At 45.3% G+C, this 21,817-nt stretch overlaps 4 protein-coding genes across 8 annotated transcripts in view; all 4 read left to right on the top strand.

The window, feature by feature from the left end:
• kif1c (kinesin family member 1C) overlaps positions 1-5,359 on the top strand; it is a 23,156-nt gene extending 17,797 nt beyond the window's left edge. For all 3 annotated transcript variants that reach the window (XM_047336217.1, XM_047336216.1, XM_035650421.2), the window contains 5 exons: positions 29-190; positions 517-798; positions 1,179-1,268; positions 1,350-1,599; positions 1,798-5,359. In XM_047336217.1, coding sequence (XP_047192173.1) covers positions 29-190; positions 517-798; positions 1,179-1,268; positions 1,350-1,599; positions 1,798-2,630 — 1,617 coding nt within the window. In that variant the 3' untranslated portion in view covers positions 2,631-5,359. The remainder of the gene's footprint in view (positions 1-28; positions 191-516; positions 799-1,178; positions 1,269-1,349; positions 1,600-1,797) is intronic.
• A 576-nt stretch (positions 5,360-5,935) lies between these two features.
• LOC118319941 (platelet glycoprotein Ib alpha chain) lies at positions 5,936-10,225 on the top strand. The gene is made up of 6 exons (XM_035650689.2): positions 5,936-6,097; positions 6,849-6,944; positions 7,037-7,228; positions 7,777-7,872; positions 8,007-8,186; positions 8,445-10,225. The coding sequence occupies exons 1-6, from the start codon at positions 5,936-5,938 to the stop codon at positions 9,711-9,713; spliced, it is 1,995 nt and encodes a 664-aa protein (XP_035506582.2). The 3' UTR covers positions 9,714-10,225.
• A 559-nt stretch (positions 10,226-10,784) lies between these two features.
• Positions 10,785-14,166, top strand: LOC118320393. Its single transcript, XM_035651115.2, has 3 exons — positions 10,785-10,937; positions 11,619-11,999; positions 12,094-14,166. Exons 1-3 carry the CDS (start codon positions 10,892-10,894, stop codon positions 12,360-12,362), a joined length of 696 nt encoding a protein of 231 aa, XP_035507008.2. The 5' UTR covers positions 10,785-10,891; the 3' UTR covers positions 12,363-14,166.
• Positions 14,167-15,020: 854 nt separating this feature from the next.
• On the top strand, positions 15,021-21,714 carry LOC118320345 (low affinity immunoglobulin gamma Fc region receptor II-a). Of its 3 annotated transcripts, none has more exons than XM_035651005.2 (8): positions 15,024-15,779; positions 16,315-16,350; positions 19,640-19,900; positions 20,209-20,454; positions 20,544-20,705; positions 20,862-20,924; positions 21,097-21,174; positions 21,325-21,714. In XM_035651005.2, exons 1-8 carry the CDS (start codon positions 15,677-15,679, stop codon positions 21,375-21,377), a joined length of 1,002 nt encoding a protein of 333 aa, XP_035506898.2. In that variant the 5' UTR covers positions 15,024-15,676; the 3' UTR covers positions 21,378-21,714. The 3 variants fall into 3 exon arrangements, with proteins under 3 accessions (XP_035506900.2, XP_035506898.2, XP_035506907.2); XM_035651014.2 differs by lacking the exon at positions 15,024-15,779 and adding an exon at positions 15,794-15,912; XM_035651007.2 differs by lacking the exon at positions 16,315-16,350 and having other exon boundaries at positions 15,021-15,779.
• Positions 21,715-21,817: the final 103 nt, after the last annotated feature.

The raw sequence follows: 21,817 nt of genomic DNA on the forward strand, positions 1-21,817 counted from the left end.
CCTGTGAGTGTCCCGTGTGCGTCCCCAGGTTCAGTCCATTGTGAAGCGCTGCGGTCTGCCCAGCAGCGGGAAGAGGAGGGAACCGCTCCGAGTCTATCAGATCCCCCAGAGGAGGAGGATCAGCAAGGACCCCAAACGGGTCACGATGGAAGACCTGCGCATGCAGGCCGTCAAAGAGATCTGCTACGAGGTCACCACACACACAGAGACACACAGGGGGGGAAAAGTCACTCATCTTTGTTCAGATTTAAAAGAGTAATTCAACATTTTGGGGAATCTTGTCAAAGTGAGACGTCTGTGTCAGGACGTGGTTAGCTTAGCATAGCATAAAGACTGGAAACAGAGGGAACTGCTAGCCTGGCTCTGTCACCGATGATCAAGAACGACGAAACATGAGTTTGTGATTTTAGTTTTAAGTCTCAGCTTTTTTCTCAGTGACAAATGGTACATATATTTTTTCGGAACTAGAATAAACCCAAAAATCCAAAGGAAGTAAATTAAAAATCCCCCACCCAGGTGGCTCTGGGAGACTTCCGTCACTCCCGTCAGGAGATTGAGGCGCTGTCCATCGTCAAGATGAAGGAACTCTGTCGCATGTATGTCAAGAAGGACGCCAACGAGAAGGAGAGCTGGAGGGCCGTGGCCCAGGACGTCTGTGACACCGTGGGCATCGGAGAGGAGCGCAGCCCCCCGGCGGAGGAGGGAGGAGGAGGAGGAGAAGAGCCGGGGGAAGGAGGAGAGAAAGTAAAAGTGTACGACCTGAAGGCTCACATCGATAAACTGACGGACATTTTGGAGGTGAGTGATTTATGATCAATGGTTTCACTGTGAAGGTGATCAATAATCAATAAAAACGCCGCACATGACTCAACATCAGTCAAGTGTCCAGAAGGGGGCGCTGCTAAGCTGTTACACGTCACACAGACAGGCTGAGACTCCGCCCACGCACCAACGCGCCTGAAAACACATCACGTGACCATTCAGGTGTAAACAGGAAGTAGATCGAATACTCTAGCAGTCGGTTGCTTAGTTACAGAAAATACTTTCGGAACGAGGAACCGCAAAGTGTCGGCGATTCACCATCGGGCGTAACCACAGCAACAGTGATCGAGTTTTAAAACTGACAGTGTCATTGTCAATGAATCGTTTTTGACGATGCGACTCTCGGACTCCTCCAGGAGGTGAAACTGCAAAACAACATGAAGGACGAGGAGATCAAAGCTCTGAGAGACAGAATGATCAAGATGGAGAGCATCATACCTGTTCAGGTACGTGACTCCTCCCCCTGTCCTGCCCCCCTCGGCCCACTCGTCCCTGAATAACCACTCTGCTGTCACTCCCGTTTCCAGGACGAGGTGAACGGCGACGGAGGCGAGTCTCCTCAGAGAGACGGCGACGGGGACGGTGACGGTGACAGGAGCACAGACGGCGATGGCGACACCCCGAAGCCGCCGGAGGTCCGAGTGAAGCGGCTGATGGACGAGGACCCGGCGTTCAGGAGAGGGCGCCTCCGCTGGCTGAAGCAGGAACAGCAGCGAATCCTGAACCTGCAGCAGCAGAACATCACCAAGAAACTACGAGGACAGAACCAGAACCAGGGTGTGTGTGTGTGTGTGTGTGTGTGTGTGTGTGTGTGTGTGTGTGTGTGTGTGTGTGTGTGTGTGTGTGTGTGTGTGTGTGTGTGTGTGTGTGTGTGTGTGTGTGTGTGTGTGTGTGTGTGTGTGTGTGTGTGTGTGTGTGTGTGTGTGTGTTCAGGCCCTCTGATGACTCTATGTTCCGCCCCCCCCCCCCCTGCAGGTCAGAACGCCCCCATCGTCCCCGTACACCTCCCAGGGACCGGCCGCTTCATCCCGCCGCAGGAATGCAAACTCAAGTTTCCCTTCAAGAGTAACCCCGCCCACCGGTTGTCATGGGGACCAGCCAGCGAGGCTCTGCAGGCGCTGGGTCTTGGGGAGGCGGAGGGCGAGTGGGGGGAGCAGAGGGAGGAGTGCGGGGCAGGAGGGGAAGGTAAAGGTTCTCCCTCACCTCCTCTTCAGGCTCAGTCTCCTGCTCTCTTGCCCCTCCCCTTCCAGGCCCCGCCCCCTCGCATGCGTACCCCGAGCCCTCATCGTGCATGGCAACAGCGCAGCCAGGGCAACCAGGGTATTCAGGGCGGCTTCCACTACCAGCACCAGGGCAACAACCAGAACCAACAGCGCCGCTACCGCCGCAACTCCCTGGACAGCTCCACCCATGGCAACAGTAACTACGACAATAACCAGCATCATGGTGGCAGTGGGGGCGGTGGTCACCAAGGGCGACCGAGACAGAGGAGGGGGCCATCGCCAGGGCCAGGGGGGGAGAGAGGAGGAGGGAGAGGGGGAGACCGAGACGGAGGCTTCCAGTATAATCAACGCCAGCACCATCAGTTTCACCCGCATCCCTACTTCAACCCCCACAATGCACCATTCCAGCCGGGACCTTTCCCCAACTACAACAGTCTGCCTCGCTGCGGGGTCCCGCCCCCTCCTGCTGACATGCTGATTGGGCCAGGGCCTCTGCCAGGGGGGTGGGGCTTCACCACGCCTCCCAGGATGAGACGGCAGTTCAGTGCCCCAGACCTGAAGAACAATAAGGAGACCCCCATCTGACCTCTGACCTCCGACCTCTGACACATGGACGACTGATTGGCTGCAGGACATGGGGCGGTCCTGATGCTGTAGAAAAGTGTGTGCGTGTGTATGTGTGTGTTGCTGCACTTTTACTAGACTGACCCAGCTCGTCACACACCAACTGACATCACACACATCCTGTATCTTCAATCCTGCTGTGTGTGTGTGTGTGTGTGTGTGTGTGTGTGTGTGTGTGTGTGTGTGTGTGTGTGTGTGTGTGTGTGTGTGTGTGTGTGTGTGTGTGTGTGTGTGTGTGTGTGTGTGTGTGTGTGTGTGTGTTTGTGTGTGTGTGTGTGGCTTCCTCCTAGCTTTCACGTTAGCACAGCCGTTGCCATAGCAATTGCTGCCGTTAGTTTGGCTGTCGAAGAAGAAGTTTATGACACTATATGACTTATTGATCGCTGATACTCGTTTATAACGAGGTGCTAACGCGTAGTGAGTTTGTTTTTTAAATGTTCTTTTAAAGATGAAGTGCGTTGGCCGAGTGTTCGTACTCACACACACACACACTTGGGTTTTAGCTCCTCTGTGTTAGCCCCGGTTAGCCCAGGAGGCTAACAATAGCTAGCTATCATTGTTTAAGCCGGATAGTTATGCGTTAGCTCGGGCTAGCTAGTTAGCCTGAGCAGGGAGCAGGCGATGGCTTTTGAGCTTTGGCAGACTAATAGGTCAGTTGGTGAAAAGTTGAGCCTAGCCTAGCATTCACGTTATATGGGATTTACAAACTCAGTACGACTTCGACATTAACGCAGTGAACTCAGGTTATACTTTGAATCGAAAACGGTAAATGAACTGAACTGAAAGAGACGAAGGTGACGAACGGAGCTACGTGACAACGTTTTGTCTTGAACACATTGAACGCGTTGTGTAAATGAAGGTTCTGACACTTGGATGAAACTCTGTTGTTCGGAAGTCGTACGTTTCTCCCACGTGACTTGAATGCTGCGTCGTCCAGTGCTACAAACCAAAGAGAGCTGCTGTGTGGCGCCCCCTGCAGGCGGACAGACAGACACACTGCTGTACAGACGGGGGAGGGGGAGGTCGTGAACGTCGATTTTAAAAGCGTTGTGTGTGTATATTTGAAGTGTGGCCTCGTCGTTTATGAAGATGAATCTATTTTTTAATCGTTTAGATCGTGGGGAAATGCAGTAAGTGATCATGGGAGATGAAGTAATTGTGGAGGGTTATACTTTACGTAGGGTCGTGTGAGCAAGGGGAACTCTGGGAAATGTAGTCAGAGAGAGGTGGTGGACGAGAGAAGGAACGAGATGAAGAGAATCAATGAGGTTTGTCGACACAACACGACTTAGTATTTCACTTGTCCGAAAGAGCATGAAGTAAACGCTGCCTTCATGGGACATGGGGAAGATGGAAACTGTGGCTTTTCCACCTTTTGAGGAGTGTGATGTTGCATTCAATGTCACTTTAAAGACTGAGCTCTTTGTTTGTTTGAGGATTTACAAAATGAGTCTTTTCATTATCGATGAATTTAAGATTTTTTTTAAAAGTCCAAAACTACTTTTTTCCGTATAGATTGAAATAAAATTGGAGAAAAGCTGAATCGATGAATTGATTCACACCTGGACTGATTGATTATTAAGAGTGCGTTCACAGCGCCTCTAAAATGTAGGAGGTTGTGATTTAACTTCACCTTCCTGCGTCGACCTGAACGCAGCCGTGGTGAGTTCAATGTCCCGCGGAAAGACGACATATCTACCATCAGGAGGAGCTGCCCATGCAGAGCAAGGCAATGTGGGAGATGACAACTGGAGCGTTTTTTTTGTGCTCTGTGACTTTTTAAGACCTTTTTTTTTTTTTTTCCACAAAGAGGGTCAGAAACAACCAATGGGAGCGCCCCGTGCCGCGGCGCCGCCCGTTAGGGAGTGAGTCCCACGACGACAATGACGACAGAAACACAAGGACTGATTGTGATTGGCCCGAGACATGTGACATCAGCAGGCTTTTAATTTCCATCAGGTATCGAACAATCACGGGACAATCTGGATAACCTGCTCCTGCCGCCGGGCATGATGGGAAATTATGTTTTCCTTTTTGTTTATGGTTTTCCTTTTTTATTGGTTTTCATTTCTAGTTCTGGCATCTGATTGGCATTTTTTTCTTTTCTTTGTGTGTATTCATTGGTTCCTGTATTTTAACCCCGCCTACATGTTTGACTTTTGCTTTATGATGTCATCGCATCATCATCACTATTAATATAATTATTATAAAGTTATACGTGTCATTAATATTGGGTTCTTGTGGATGCTGCTAAAGGAGCTTGTTCGCCCTCATGCAAGTGTGTGTACGTGTGTGTGTGCGTGCGTATGTGTTTCCTGGTTAATTTAGAGTCATAATCTGAAGGTTTTTTTTCTTTATAAAGCTGATTTTATTGTTTTTCTTCAAATCGTCTGTTTGTGGTTTTGGGGGTTAAAGGAGGAGGAGGAGGAGAGGCCTGTTGGGGGGGGGTGTAGGAAGCTGTTGTCATGGCAACTCATCTAGAACTCTTCTCACTGAACGGCCCCGTCCACAGCCCCAGCAGCGATCGCGACCTCGGAGTCGGTGACATCACAGCACGACGTCACAGACACGATGACATCACGGTCCAGCCCTCCTCCTATTGGCTCCGTTGTTTTTTTTTGTTGTCTCTGTTGTTGTATCTCCGGCTTCACCTGCAGACAACACGACGGCAATAAAGTGTCGACAAACTCCGCCCGACTCTCGCGTCACTTTTAAATTCACTTTTACTGGAGCACATTCATAAAAAACAAGTATGTCAAAACTCTAACTGCCAGTTTTTTCTCTTTTGTTTTGAAATGAGTAGAAACAATAGATACAGCACATATAGATAGGTACATATATATTATATATATATATACATATCAAAAGAAACAATAGATACAGCAGCTGCTACATTTACATGGTCGATCACGTCAACGGTCACAATCGGTCGTGAATCCTTCAGTGTCCGATCAACATGCGTTGAAGTGGGCGTCACACATTAGAATGTTTTCATTTCACTTCTGATTCATAATCAATACTGTATTTGTAGAATTTTAAATCAAATGCGTGGCGTGTTTTTTCCTGCAGCACGTGTTGAGCTCCTCAGTGATCCATCGGTGACCGTGAACGCGTCAGTGTCGGTAAACGGACTCTGAACTTATCTCACTTCCTGCGGCCGCAGCTGTCAATCAAACCAGGCAGCGTTACTTCCTGTGGCGTCCGCAGCTTCTCTTCACACGGCCGTGGTTGCTCAGTGTTCCAGCAGCTGAGGGTCTTTTCTCACGATGCAACTCTTCCTCCTCCTCCTCCTCCTCCTGTCCCACATCGCCATGGTTACAGCAGTGGCAGGTTGCCCCAGTGACAGGGATAAGGACCACCGGTCGAGGGTGAACTGCACGGCGGCCGGGTTCAGCGAGGTCCCGGCGGGAGTCGAACCCACGACCAAGGTAACGACAGAGAGAAGTGAAGGTCAGGTCAGAGAGGCAAAGCTCCAGGACGATATTAATATTAATATTATTTACCCTGTTCTGATGTTTCTCTAATAACAAACTCATCAGAATTCGTATTAAGGCTGGAAATCCTTCATTTCATTTTGTAAAATACTCAACATTTAAACTTGTGTCGTCCTGCTCACGTGGAAAATGAGACTGATGGGGATTTAACTGGTTTTATCATATTAATTGTCAGAAAATCATTAACACTGAGGTGGACTTACTTTTTAATATTATTACTTCCAACCAGGAAATACATTCACAGGCTTTAAGACATTTCAGGGATCTGGGTTTGTTCCTGTGGCCGGTGGGTCGGAAGCGTGTCCAACGTACTTTGGATCTAATGTTGGTCTGGTTCTCAAATTATTATTTTTTTAAATACTAGTTTTCCTCAGAAGAAACATCTGATCTGGGTCAAAAACTGCTCCCCTGTACAGTAGCAGACGAGGACCCTCATGTTTTAGGGTTAGGACCCGGGATAGGCCAATAGATTTCCTCGAGCTGTAAAATGACGCCACGCGATGAAACACTTGTTGCTGTGAGAAGATAACAAATGATCTTGTTAACTTCCTGTTTGATTTAGTCCCATTCCCGTTTAGATGACGTGTTTGACTGACAGGAGGAGACCACAGCGGAGACACAAGCATCCTGCGTTTGACTGATAAGATGACAGGAAACTTAATGTTTTCTTCTTCTCTGTTTTTAGGTACTGTTGTTTCCCAGGAACCTGTTCTCCAGTCTGTCCTGGTCCTCCTTCCAGATGTTTGAAGACCTCTATGAGATCGACCTCACAGGCAACAAGGTGTCCGTCTGATTCATGCTTCTAAAAATTGGATCAGTAGCGTTGAGGCCGGTTGGGCCATGTCTGATTCACATGAGCTGTTGTGCCTCCAGGTTCCAGAGGTGACCCCCAGCGGCGCTCCGATCCTGCCCACCCTCAGTGTCCTCCGACTGGGGTCCAACCGCCTCACGTCCCTCTCTGTCGGCTCCTTCTCCGCCTGTCCCTCTCTGACCGAACTCTACCTGGACAAGAACAACATCGACACTCTGAGCAACCACACCTTCTCCGGACTCAGCAAACTGGAGGTCAGCCTGTTAGCGTGTGTCATCAGTGGGTCAGCAAGTAGCACAATGACCATTTTGATCGTAGTCTGCTGGCAACAAAAGATGACGGGACTAAAAATACTGCAGCGGTTGTATGTTAGCAAGTTTTGACCATAAACTGTGAACAAAGATGGATGACATGACAGCTTCTCTAAAGTAAAGCCAATTGGCTGCTGTACAGGTCAAAAGCCACGCTACCCCAACATGTTAGCAGATGGGACCTGGACCAAATGGTGTCACCAGTACAAGATGAGGCCGCCTGTATCCGAGATGTTTTAGCTTCATTTTTTCTACAACCATCTTTTTTCACAGTCTATGTTTCGGCCGCATAACATCAAGTGACATTGGTAGGAAGTTAGAACGAAGACCATCTTAGTAGCTTGTAAGAAGGTTAAGATGCTAATTATAAAGTTGGCTTGTCGGATAATTGGGGTAATTGCTGTTCAAATGTCTTAGGAAGAAACAGATCATCTAAGTACCTTGTTGGGACTCACTAATATGAGAGTTGTTGTTGTGCTGTCGCCTTCTAGATCCTGGATCTGTCGTCCAATCGTATCAAAGAGCTTCCAGAGCTCATGCTCCATCCTGTTCCAGCCATAGAGACCCTCTACCTGGAGATCAACAAGGTGGGAGAACACACACACACAGGAAGGAGTTCTAAAAGTGCTAAAGCCAAACCAGTCAGATACACAAGGTCACGACAGCTGTTCATTTTCTTGCCTGTGGGGGCGGAGATTAGCTTGTGTCCTTTTCATTCCAGATCAAAGTGATGCCAGAGAACTGGTTCAGCAGGAAGGAGGAGGTGCCCTACCTCTACCTCTCAGCCAATCCCTGGGCCTGCTCCTGTTCCCTCGATTACTTTCACAGATACCTCAACGAATACGAACTCAACGTCTACGTCCGCGATGGCCCAATCATCAGGGGCACGGCCGAGAGCGTGGTGAGCACGGATGTGATTGTTCTGGGTTTTGAATGATGGATTATTGAAACTGTTTGTGTGAGTTTCGGTTTCCGGCGACGTCAGCACCTGTTGTACCCTTAGTGACATCACAGGGCTTCCAGCCAACAGGAGATGGACACTAAAGTCCAAGTGAAAGAGGTCTCTTATCTCTACGTCTTGTTCACGATCACTTCAGGCTTTTCACTCCTGCACTTAAAACTTTGGTTAACTAACACTTGGGTTTCCATCTGTTAACAGGTCTGTGACTCTCCCCAGCGACTCAGGGGTAAACCAGTCATGCTTCTGGAGGAAACTGATCTGTGTCCGAATGAGGAAGACGAGGGGTCACCGGTTACTGAGTCTCCTTACAAGAGGACTCCTGCTGCTGCTGCTACGACTATCGCCACCACTGTGGTCACGTTCCCGCCCAGGTACCACAGACTAGACGGGCCAGTGCTCAGCTCACATGACTCGGTCACTCAAACCTTTCTTGCTACTGAAAGTGCTTCGTACATGACGACCGCTGCGCCCACAAAACCCTGGACGACCAGATCTGTTCCTTCAACTGTGACATCGACGACACCAACACCGCAGGTGGTCTCGACTCCCTCGACGACACCAACACCGCAGGTGGTCTCGACTCCCTCGACGACACCACCACCGCAGGTGGTCTCGACTCCTGCCAGACCAGTCCCCTCGTGGGTGTTGGACAGAGCTGAAGATCGTGGTACAATCGGTGCTTTCGGGGCTGCAGGGGTGTTCTGCTTCTGGCTGCTTGCAGCCTGCGGGCTGTTGTGTGTGGGGTCGGCGGCGTGCATATTGGCCACCGTGGCAAGGTTGGTGGTCTGGTACAGCGCGGTGTACAAACCTCTGAGTGCGGCGCTGGCAAGACGGGGAGGAGGAGGTGAGGGAGTGAGGTTGTTAACGTACGGCAGGGGGGTGAGGGGGGAGGTGGCAGGAGCAGGAGGCGTGATGGCGCTGTATCGCTCCGTTCTGTTCATCCACCGAGAAGAAGGAGGAGACATGGAGAGGGAGGATGGAGTGACCGAGGGTGAGGGGGTAGGAGGAGGAGGAGGGAAGGACAGACTCCTTGTCGCTCTGGAGCCGACGGGAAGTGAAGAAGTTAAGAGAGGGGAGGAAGGAAAAGGAGGAGGAACCGTGGAGAAGGGCGTCTACAGGAAGACGCTGTACCATCTGTTAAGCAAAGAGGAGGCGATAACAGGGTGGAGGGATGTGATGGAGGAGGAGTGTCGGGTTTCTGCAGAAGATGGAGTGACGAGGGCAGCAGGAGGAGGAGGAGGAGTTTCTAAGAAGCGCTACAGTGTGGTGCTGAGGGAGGAGAGGGGGGAGGCAGGCGGAGGGAGCGAGGAGGTGGAATGGGTGGTGGGGGGGTGGGAAATAAAAGGAGGAGGAGAAGGAGGAAGAGTTGAAGAGCCAAGGAGCAGCTGGGGGGAGTGGCTGGCACACTACTTACCCAGCATGCCCTGGGGGGTGACCATGCCTCCCGACCGGGAGGCGGCTCAGTGACGTCACGCGACATCTTCCGTCGGCTTACGTTGGTTTATGATTATGAATGAAGTTTATCTCTGATAGATTGGTGAGTAAATCGCTGCTAATGCTAACGTTAGCTCCGTAGTGATCAATAAAACATATGGCCCCTTTAAACAACATGTCAATACAGCGCAACATCATCACAACGTTGGCTTTGTGTGTGTGTGTGTGTGTGTGTGTGTGTGTGTGTGTGTGTGTGTGTTATATTGTGTAGTTGTTGTTGTTATTTGTTAATCTCACATCTTAGTCTCAATAGTTGCTCAGTTTGATTTGCTGTTTTGACTCGATGGATATTTGAGGTAAATAGTTACAGCACCAGTCTGAAGTTGCATTTGTGATGTTTGGGATCATTAATATTCATTGTTGATGATGTTGTTGTTGTTGTCGCGTGTCAAATTATTTAATGAGCTTGAAGAAAGACGGACACGAGCTTCTCACTGTTCCACAACATATGTATATATACATATATATATATATATATATATATATATACATACACACATATGTATATATACATATTGAGATATATATATATATACATACATACACATATATGTATATATACATATTGATATATATATATATATACATACATACACACATATGTATATATACATATTGATATATATATATATATACATATACACATATATATATATATTTTTTGTTCTATTTTATTTTATTTTATTTTATTGTATTTTGTTCTATTTTATTTTATTTTATTGTGTTTTGTTCTATTTTATTTTATTTTATTGTATTTTGTTCTATTTTATTTTATTTTATTGTATTTTGTTCTATATTCCTTTTCTATTTCTGTGTATATATGTTGACTGCTACATGCATCTTAATAACACCCCAAAAAATTCCTTGCATGTCACCTGTTACCTACCTGGCAATAAAACTGAGTCAGATTCTGATTCTCATCACATGAAATGCACTGATTGATCTCAGATGAATTCAACTATGACACGAGATGAAACTAAAACCTGTTTCACTACTTTCAAAATGGACACTCTGTCCTGCCTCGCTGTCGCCACCTGGCGGCGAAGATTGTGCAATAACGCCTCGTGGGCGGAGCTACAGGAGGGTTGAAAATAAACAAGTCAAAAGTGAAAGCAGTTTGTTTTTCTGGATCAGATGAGAGTCCTGCAGAAATGATCGTCCTGCTTCTCTGCGCGTGCCTCCTGCCTCCTGCTGCAGGTGAGTGTGTGTGTGAGTGTGTGAGTGTGTGTGTGAGAGTGTGAGTGTGTGTGTGTGTGTGAGTGTGTGTGTGAGAGTGTGAGTGTGTGTGTGTGTGAGAGTGTGAGTGAGTGAGTGTGTGTGTGAGAGTGTGAGTGTGTGTGTGTGTCAGTGTGTGAGTGTGTGTGTGTGTGAGTTGGTGCAGTAACTGACGTATGTCGCAATAACAATATGCTATAAATATTATAAATACACTGTTTTTTCTATTAACGTTCACTTTGCTTCATCACGACGTTGTTGCATATGTGAAAGTTTGAAACATGAAGTATGAAACATGAGCTGCAGGGCGTTGTCGGCCGTTGACCTTATCTATGAAAACAGGAATAACGTGTGCGTGCGCTCTGCACTGTAAACAGACGTCTGCCAGCTGATGTCACCTGACAGATATCTAGAGATGAAATGAAGAAGAAGAGAAGGTGTATGAGGTGGTGGGAAGTGAAACCTCTGAGCAGACTTCAGTTCGATTCACTTTCAGTTTGACTCAAACTCTTAATAAATAGACTCCAGGTCCCGAGAGGGAAGCCGGTGTTCTGTGTCCTGACCAGCAGGGGGCGACTCTCTGAGGACACCACTCCACTTCTCTCCTGAGGAGTTCATGGTTCATATCTGCTCTCCTCTTGTTTTGTCCTTCGTCGTGTTCAGGTGAGCAGGAGGAGACGGTGAAGCCCGGCGACATGGTCACTCTTCAGTCCCGTTGTCCGGGCGACGCCGTCGTCACGCTGCTGGAGTGGGTCAGACTTGACCAGAAGTCCGATGGGTACGTGTTCTTCTACCGCGGCGACCGCCCTTACGCAAACTACCAGCATCCGTCTTTCCGCGGCCGAGTGGCGCTGAGAGACCCGGAGATGGCGGGTGGCGACGTGTCCGTGACCGTGCGGAACGTCAGCGTCGCCGACGCTGGAACGTACACGTGTCGAGTCATCAGCCGCACGACGGAACACGACGAGCAGATATCCACCGAGTTCAGGGACGCGGTCCGACTGACGGTCACCGACGCCGAGATCTGGTCCAATCAGGTGTCAGGTGAGTCGACGTCATCTACCTCCCCTCAGTCTCAATACCAACTTCCCTGTCGCGTTCCGTCGTCACCGTCCTGACTCCTGGTTCTGCTCTGCAGCTCACAAAGCTCCGCAGGCCTGGGCTGCAGGACGCGAGGAGGCAGGACACGAGGACGCAGGACGCGAGGAGGCAGGACGCGAGGGGCGAGGACGCGAGGGGCGAGGACGCGAGGGGCGAGGGCAGACTGAAGTTTTAGCTGGTGTCGGTGTTGCTGCCTTGTTTCTTATTTTCGCCGGCGTTGGCTTCAGTAAGTTGTGGCCTCACAAGTGCACCAAGCGTCCTCCATACCGCCGTGCCGCTGGCGAGGCAGGAAACCCACAGGTGTGACGCTCCGGTCGGGCCGCGGTTGGCTTGGTGACAGTTGATAGCTCGGGCAGGGATCCATCACCTCATGATGTGTTGGTTATGTAGCTTTACGCACTTTATAAGGCACCTTCTCCTCTGTGTAGGCTTTTATTGTGGCGGAGGGTTCATAGGAAATACAAATAGCAAAAGCGAGACTTCCTCCTGAACTTCAGTCGAGGGCTGCAGTCGAAATGTCAAATTCACTCAGGAAGTTTCCCGAACCTATGACCCATGATAATGATCAGATTCCCCAAATGCTTAGAAACGCTTCTTTCCCATCTCCTTCAGCAGAGGACTATGAGAGAGGAAAGGAGAAACAGACCCACAATGCATTGCGGCAGCGATATTTATCACTGAGGTCAAGGACGAGTAGAGAGGAGAAGACCATTCGACCGCACCTTAGAAATATATATAAATTGACAGTGAGGTGCTTTTACTTTTTGTTCCTAAATTTAAATACACTACGCCCAGGTTTAAATAAATCAATTAAAAAACAATATGTATATACATTTCATATAATTGATTCATTTGATTTTCTATGTTTTGAATGAGTGTGAATGTGAACGCAGCACGGTGATGCTGCGAGGAGCCGAGTTCATCTCTAACGTAAAGAAGACACATTTCAGTTTTATATCCATAAAGTAGAAACAGTGAGATAATAAATCAGATGCATGTTGATTTCATCCTCAGCAGCAGAACACGTGGTCGAATCGGGGTCAAGATGAATGTTCTGTGTATTTTGAGACTTTCTTCTTTTCTGTTTGCATTAAAGTTTTTTCATGGAATTCATTTGATTTGCAATAATAAAAATGTGCTTCAAAAAAACCCTTTTGTGATGTTTTCACATCATGATGTCAGAGCAGCCACTGAAGCGCACATGGAATGAGTCGCAGAATGTCTGACGGCACCTGAATGCAGCATCCAGACCCGTCCCTCTCTGACTCCTGTGGAAAGTTACAGAATGTCAGCTGTTTCTTTTTAATAACAAGAACAAGAACCAGGAAGTCGTCAATATAAACGATACAAAAACATCACGGGAGGAGTTTTCCACATGAAGATGAAGATCTGATGTTATTACAGTTCTCATATGCATATGATTTTTTTTTTTACCATCATTAATAAAAGTTAATAAGAGTCTTTCTGCCAGTGTGAAGACAGAACATGTGAACCATCGGCAGATATGACGATAAGCGAGCATATGATCAGATATTGACTTGGAGAATCAAACCTAAACTCTCTCTGAGTGAGAGGGGGAGCTACATGTCGTTGTATGAAAAGTGATGATAAATAGTGTGATTGATGGATGATGGAGCCGCCGCAGAGACGAGGAAAAACTGCACGAACGAGAAGAAGCTGCGGAAATGATTTCAGTATTCACAGTGAGCCTTGTAAGATAAGATAAGATATACCTTATAGAACCATGTCATATATATAACTACCGATGATTCAATAAGTATCTCCAGCAAAAAATGCCAAATGATATAATAACCTCTGAACCAATGATGTCATAAATTATTATATTAACAGGATACAATTTTGTGATCATTTTCCATAATAGTAATAACTGGGCCAGTTTGTTTTTTGTAAATTAATCTCAAATAAGCAAAGGTCTCATGTCGTTTGTACATTAATATAATTTATTATATTATTAATACAGGGATGATATAATAATGTACATAATAATGATAATATAATCATAATGTTACACTATCGGCGTCTACAAACAAGTGTGTGAATTATTACCCAGGTCTTCAGTCACAAACAATAAAAAGTTGTGGAACAGTGAGAAGCTCGTGTCCGTCTTTCTTCAAGCTCATTAAATAATTTGACACGCGACAACAACAACAACATCATCAACAATGAATATTAATGATCCCAAACATCACAAATGCAACTTCAGACTGGTGCTGTAACTATTTACCTCAAATATCCATCGAGTCAAAACAGCAAATCAAACTGAGCAACTATTGAGACTAAGATGTGAGATTAACAAATAACAACAACAACTACACAATATAACACACACACACACACACACACACACACACACACACAAAGCCAACGTTGTGATGATGTTGCGCTGTATTGACATGTTGTTTAAAGGGGCCATATGTTTTATTGATCACTACGGAGCTAACGTTAGCATTAGCAGCGATTTACTCACCAATCTATCAGAGATAAACTTCATTCATAATCATAAACCAACGTAAGCCGACGGAAGATGTCGCGTGACGTCACTGAGCCGCCTCCCGGTCGGGAGGCATGGTCACCCCCCAGGGCATGCTGGGTATGCCCTGGGGGTTATTAAGATGCATGTAGCAGTCAACATATATACACAGAAATAGAAAAGGAATATAGAACAAAATACAATAAAATAAAATAAAATAGAACAAAATACAATAAAATAAAATGAAATAGAACAAAACACAATAAAATAAAATAAAATAGAACAAAACACAATAAAATAAAATAAAATAGAACAAAATACAATAAAATAAAATAAAATAAAATAGAACAAAAAAAAAATATATATATATATATGTATATATACATACATACACACATATGTATATATACATATGTGTGTATGTATGTATATATATATATCTCAATATGTATATATACATATGTGTGTATGTATATATATATATATATATATATATATATATATATATATATATATATATATATATGTATATATACATATGTTGTGGAACAGTGAGAAGCTCGTGTCCGTCTTTCTTCAAGCTCATTAAATAATTTGACACGCGACAACAACAACAACATCATCAACAATGAATATTAATGATCCCAAACATCACAAATGCAACTTCAGACTGGTGCTGTAACTATTTACCTCAAATATCCATCGAGTCAAAACAGCAAATCAAACTGAGCAACTATTGAGTCTAAGATGTGAGATTAACAAATAACAACAACATGAGTTTCTTAATTCGTGTGTGTCTTATGTCTTCTTATGTTGTCAGCGAATTCTGTTCGTAGTGTCGTTTGGTTTTGTGTCTTTTTTATCAAACTATCATCATTTTCCATCATGGAGATGATTATTCATTTCATGATCCTCACTGTCGTGTTGTCTCAGATACACTGTCACACTTTAAAGGGGCAGCAAGCGATTCTTTTTGGAGAAAGACTGTTTATTGTAGATCATTTTGTTGGACTGCACTGGTCATTGGATCACAACACACTGAAAGCCACGATTACAATTCATCTTCTGCACGTCTTTTGCAAATTGAGCCAATGACCTGAAGGATGGTTTCTCGTCACGCGGGCGGCGGATGAGGAAAGACGACGGAGGATGTGGCTGTGAAGCTGCAGCGAGGTGCCACCTCCACATCACCATGTGCACCAGGGGACGAGCATCTGTCGCCACGCTGCTCCGTGAGTCCACTCTTCATTTGATTTCATCACTTTTACAGAAGCTGGAGACAAAAGGGTCAGATGTGAACTCACCGACGTCCGTCGAGTCGTGGCCGTCTCAGTGTCAACAGGAGGCTGCAGACACACGTCCCAGGTCCAGACCACACAACACTTCCTGTTCAGCGCTCCCTCGTCGCAACGACTCGCCCAACTGTCACTTTTACAGAACTCAATCAAAACAGAGATTCTGATTCAGTCACCATCTTTCATCAGTTGGCTTATTGAGGACAGTCATTGAGATAATCGTCGTGACGCTGACACGTCACAGATCACTTGAAGTGTCGAGCCGCTGAAATGGAATCGTGAGATATCATAAAAAACATGAGCCCAGTGCTAAATGAAGCTGACCTGGATCAACTTCCTTATTTAACCATCACACGCTGCCTTCAGATGACAAGAGATTCAAGTTTAACATTTTCAGAAATGTAAATTTAAATGTATTTGAATAATGTAAATTATTCAGTGTCCATTTTAAATCTCTGCCACTTCTCTTCAGTGATGACATCATCACTCTGCTGCCGGACGAACCGAGGTGAGGACATGAAAGTGTTGAATCAGTGACTGTATATGAAGACGATCACTGACTGTATATAAAGACGATCAGAGACTGTATATGAAGACGATCACTGACTGTATATAAAGACGATCAGAGACTGTATATGAAGACGATCACTGACTGTATATAAAGACGATCACTGACTGTATATAAAGACGATCACTGACTGTATATAAAGAAGATCACTGACTGTATATAAAGACGATCAGTGACTGTATATAAAGACGATCACTGACTGTATATGAAGACGATCACTGACTGTATATAAAGACGATCAGTGACTGTATATAAAGACGATCAGTGACTGTATATAAAGACGATCACTGACTGTATATAAAGACGATCAGTGACTGTATATAAAGACGATCACTGACTGTATATAAGGACGATCACTGGCTGTATATAAAGAGGATCACTGACTGTATATAAAGACGATCACTGACTGTATATAAAGAAGATCACTGACTGTATATAAAGACGATCAGTGACTGTATATAAAGACGATCAGCGACTGTATATAAAGACGATCACTGACTGTATATAAAGACGATCTGTGACTGTATATAAAGACGATCACTGACTGTATATAAAGACGATCAGTGACTGTATATAAAGACGATCAGTGACTGTATATAAAGACGATCACTGACTGTATATAAAGACGATCTGTGACTGTATATAAAGACGATCACTGACTGTATATAAAGACGATCAGCGACTGTATATAAAGACGATCACTGACTGTATATAAAGACGATCACTGACTGTATATAAAGACGATCACTGACTGTATATAAAGACGATCAGAGACTGTATATGAAGACGATCACTGACTGTATATAAAGAAGATCAGAGACTGTATATGAAGACGATCACTGACTGTATATAAAGACGATCAGAGACTGTATATGAAGACGATCACTGACTGTATATAAAGACGATCACTGACTGTATATAAAGACGATCACTGACTGTATATAAAGAAGATCACTGACTGTATATAAAGACGATCAGTGACTGTATATAAAGACGATCACTGACTGTATATGAAGACGATCACTGACTGTATATAAAGACGATCAGTGACTGTATATAAAGACGATCAGTGACTGTATATAAAGACGATCACTGACTGTATATAAGGACGATCACTGACTGTATATAAAGACGATCACTGACTGTATATGAAGACGATCAGCGACTGTATATAAAGACGATCACTGACTGTATATAAAGACGATCAGTGACTGTATATAAAGACGACTGTATATGAAGACGATCACTGACTGTATATAAAGACGATCACTGACTGTATATGAAGACGATCACTGACTGTATATAAAGACGATCACTGACTGTATATGAAGACGATCACTGACTGTATATGAAGACGATCACTGACTGTATATAAAGACGATCACTGACTGTATATAAAGACGATCACTGACTGTATATAAAGACGATCAGTGACTGTATATAAAGACGATCACTGACTGTATATGAAGACGATCAGCGACTGTATATAAAGACGATCACTGACTGTATATAAAGACGATCACTGACTGTATATAAGGACGATCACTGACTGTATATAAAGACGATCACTGACTGTATATGAAGACGATCAGCGACTGTATATAAAGACGATCACTGACTGTATATAAAGACGATCACTGACTGTATATAAAGACGATCAATGACTGTATATAAAGAAGATCACTGACTGTATATAAAGACGATCACTGACTGTATATAAAGACGATCACTGACTGTATATAAAGACGATCAGTGACTGTATATAAAGACGATCACTGACTGTATATGAAGACGATCAGCGACTGTATATAAAGACGATCACTGACTGTATATAAAGACGATCACTGACTGTATATAAGGACGATCACTGACTGTATATAAAGACGATCACTGACTGTATATGAAGACGATCAGCGACTGTATATAAAGACGATCACTGACTGTATATAAAGACGATCACTGACTGTATATAAAGACGATCAATGACTGTATATAAAGAAGATCACTGACTGTATATAAAGACGATCACTGACTGTATATAAAGACGATCACTGACTGTATATGAAGACGATCACTGACTGTATATAAAGACGATCACTGACTGTATATAAAGACGATCACTGACTGTATATAAGGACGATCACTGACTGTATATAAGGACGATCACTGACTGTATATAAAGACGATCACTGACTGTATATAAAGACGATCACTGACTGTATATAAAGACGATCACTGACTGTATATAAAGACGATCACTGACTGTATATAAAGACGATCACTGACTGTATATAAGGACGATCACTGACTGTATATAAAGACGATCACTGACTGTATATAAAGACGATCACTGACTGTATATGAAGACGATCACTGACTGTATATAAAGACGATCACTGACTGTATATAAAGACGATCACTGACTGTATATAAAGACGATCAATGACTGTATATAAAGAAGATCACTGACTGTATATAAAGACGATCACTGACTGTATATAAAGACGATCACTGACTGTATATGAAGACGATCACTGACTGTATATAAAGACGATCACTGACTGTATATAAAGACGATCAGTGACTGTATATAAAGACGATCACTGACTGTATATAAAGACGATCAGCGACTGTATATAAAGACGATCACTGACTGTATATAAAGACGACTGTATATGAAGACGATCACTGACTGTATATAAAGACGATCACTGACTGTATATGAAGACGATCACTGACTGTATATAAAGACGATCAGTGACTGTATATAAAGATGATCAGTGACTGTATATAAAGACGACTGTATATGAAGACGATCAGTGACTGTATATGAAGACGATCAGTGACTGTATATAAAGACGATCAGTGTGGTATAATTGGTACGTTCATTATTCTTATTATTCTCATGCATGTTCAGTCAAATCCCATCATGTTTCACACTTTTCGTGTCACACAAACGCACCGTATGAACAAATGTCTGATAAATTTAAGATGAGAAAAAGAAGATGTTCTTGATGAGGTCCAGAGTTGTTTTCATGCACAGCAACATAAGAAGCCTGGTTCATAATCGGATGAAAGAGAATTAGATGAATGTGTCTTCTGCAGCTTGTGGCAATAAACAGGAAGTAATAGTTCATGAGTCAGGAGCGTGTCAGTCAAGACGTGTGAAACCTCTCGCTCGTTCTCTGTGACACTAAACGGGTTGAACTAAATTATAACTTGTCTCCAGCTCATGTGGCGACGAGGCCCGACAGCTCTCAGCTGTTTGATGGACAGGACGTCTCTCTGAGCTGTGAGGACGACGACGCCTCCACTGGCTGGACGCTGAGGAGGAACACGACCACAGAAACCAGGACCGAGTGCGTCGACTGGGGACGACCAGCTGATTCTTCCTGTTTCATCAACTACCCCGTCCCATTGGACAGTGGGGTTTACTGGTGTGAGTCCAGAGAGGGAGGAGCCAGTGACAGCGTCAACATCACTGTGACCGGTGAGAGCGAACTGTCATTCACAACCATCTCCGTCCATGTCCCATCTAACATGGAGGGGGCGGGGCTTATGACCTATACTGCAGCCAGCCACCAGGGGGCGATCCAGGTGATTTGGCTTCGTCATGTCGTAAATTTTTAGTAGTCAATGGTCCACGCTAAAATACCAGAAAACACATTCATGTACACGTCGTGTGTGTGTCGGTGTCAACAGAAACCATAGCAACAGTGATGCGTTTTAATATAAGCTGTGTCGTGTGGGCGGAGCCTCGGCGTTTGTTGAAGCCCTGTCGCCCGTCTCTGTCTCCAGATCAACCAGTGATCCTTCAGAGTCCCGTCCGCCCGGTGGCCGAGGGACATGACGTCACTCTGCACTGTAAAACAACGACCCCGTCCCACGACCCCACGGCGGATTTCTACAAAGACGGCGCCCTCGTCAGGGCGGAGCCTACGGGTCACATGACCATCCACCACGTGTCCAAGTCCGACCAAGGATTCTACACGTGTGCGGTCGGAGGCCTGGGACCGTCTCCACCCGCCTGGATCAGTGTCACAGGTCCGCAGGTCAAACTCTGTCCTTCTACCAAGTTTATCACCACCAGGCATCTTTAAATCGTTTTCCATTTTGTTTTCCATTCCCTCCAGAGGCACCGCCCGCCACACCTCCTCCATCACCCTCCGTCATTTCCGTTGCGTCGGCTGTCGGGGGCCTGGTGCTCCTGGTGCTCCTGGTGCTCCTGGTGCTCCTGGTGCTCCTGGTGGTCCTGGCTCTGCTGGTGGGACGATGTGTCCGGAGGAAACCTGAGGGTGAGACACAGGAAACTGTACGAGCACCGTCCCCTTGGTCCTGAATCTGAGGCTCCACGCCCAGGCTCCGGCCAGCTGGGAGTCCGACCCCGTGACCTTCTGCTCAAGACGTGAACCAAACGGCCAAAACATAATTAACCTGACTGTGTTTTTCAGAATGTGATCCCGCTCCAGCGAGACGAACAGCCGACGTCCGTCAGGAACCGAACCTGTCGCCAGGTGAACGAGCTCAGTCATGTGACTCTGTCGTGCTTATATGCTCATGCTCCCTGAACGGGGGGAACGCGGGCGTGACGGCTCGCTCGTGTAATCAGCGACCTTGAACTTGGACCGCGCGCTGCGTTCTGTGAACCTCAGCATCATCCATCCTGACGGTGTTTTGTTTTCCCAGCGAGCGACCGAGCTGCCGCGAGAAGAACGGAAGACGTCGTCTACGGACGGATATCGATCAGAGCGAGCGTCAGAAGAGGTACGGCTGCTCAGAATCAACACACATTCACAATAACTAATACGAACATTAAATATTGGCATCAACAGATATTTGAGTTTAATTTGCTCCTGTCTTTATTTATATATTTATACATACTGTGTGTGTGTGTGTGTGTGTGTGTGTGTACAGAGCGTCGACCGGATTCGGAGGTCGTCTACTCCTCGCTGATGTCCGACCTCTGACCTCTGACCTCTGACCTCTGACGTCCGACCTTCACTTCATCACGTTTCGTTCGTCCAGACTCCGACAGCTGCAGGCGACTGAGTGTATTTACAGTAGCTATAGATAATCAAAATCAATCCATCAATTAATCAAAGATGATCAGTTGTCATCACCCTTTCTTTTTCATTCATTAATGATGTTGCCAATCGTTGAAATAGATGGAAAAATTCATTTTCATTTTTGTGTTTTTTATATAAAACAATATTGGAATTATGTAAACAACTACTAAAACGTCCTAAATGTTTATTAAAATAATGACCTCAGTGAAAGTGTGAAATAAAATCTATATGTAGTTTTTGTGTCGCCGGATATTTATGTGCACAAGAGTCAGAATCTCTAGTTACAACATGAGACTGAATAAAAATGATCAGAGGAAAATAGAATATATATTTATATTTGT

The sequence above is a fragment of the Scophthalmus maximus genome, chromosome 12 (genome assembly GCF_022379125.1).
Source record: "Scophthalmus maximus strain ysfricsl-2021 chromosome 12, ASM2237912v1, whole genome shotgun sequence".
Classification (NCBI taxonomy): Eukaryota; Metazoa; Chordata; class Actinopteri; order Pleuronectiformes; family Scophthalmidae; genus Scophthalmus; species Scophthalmus maximus.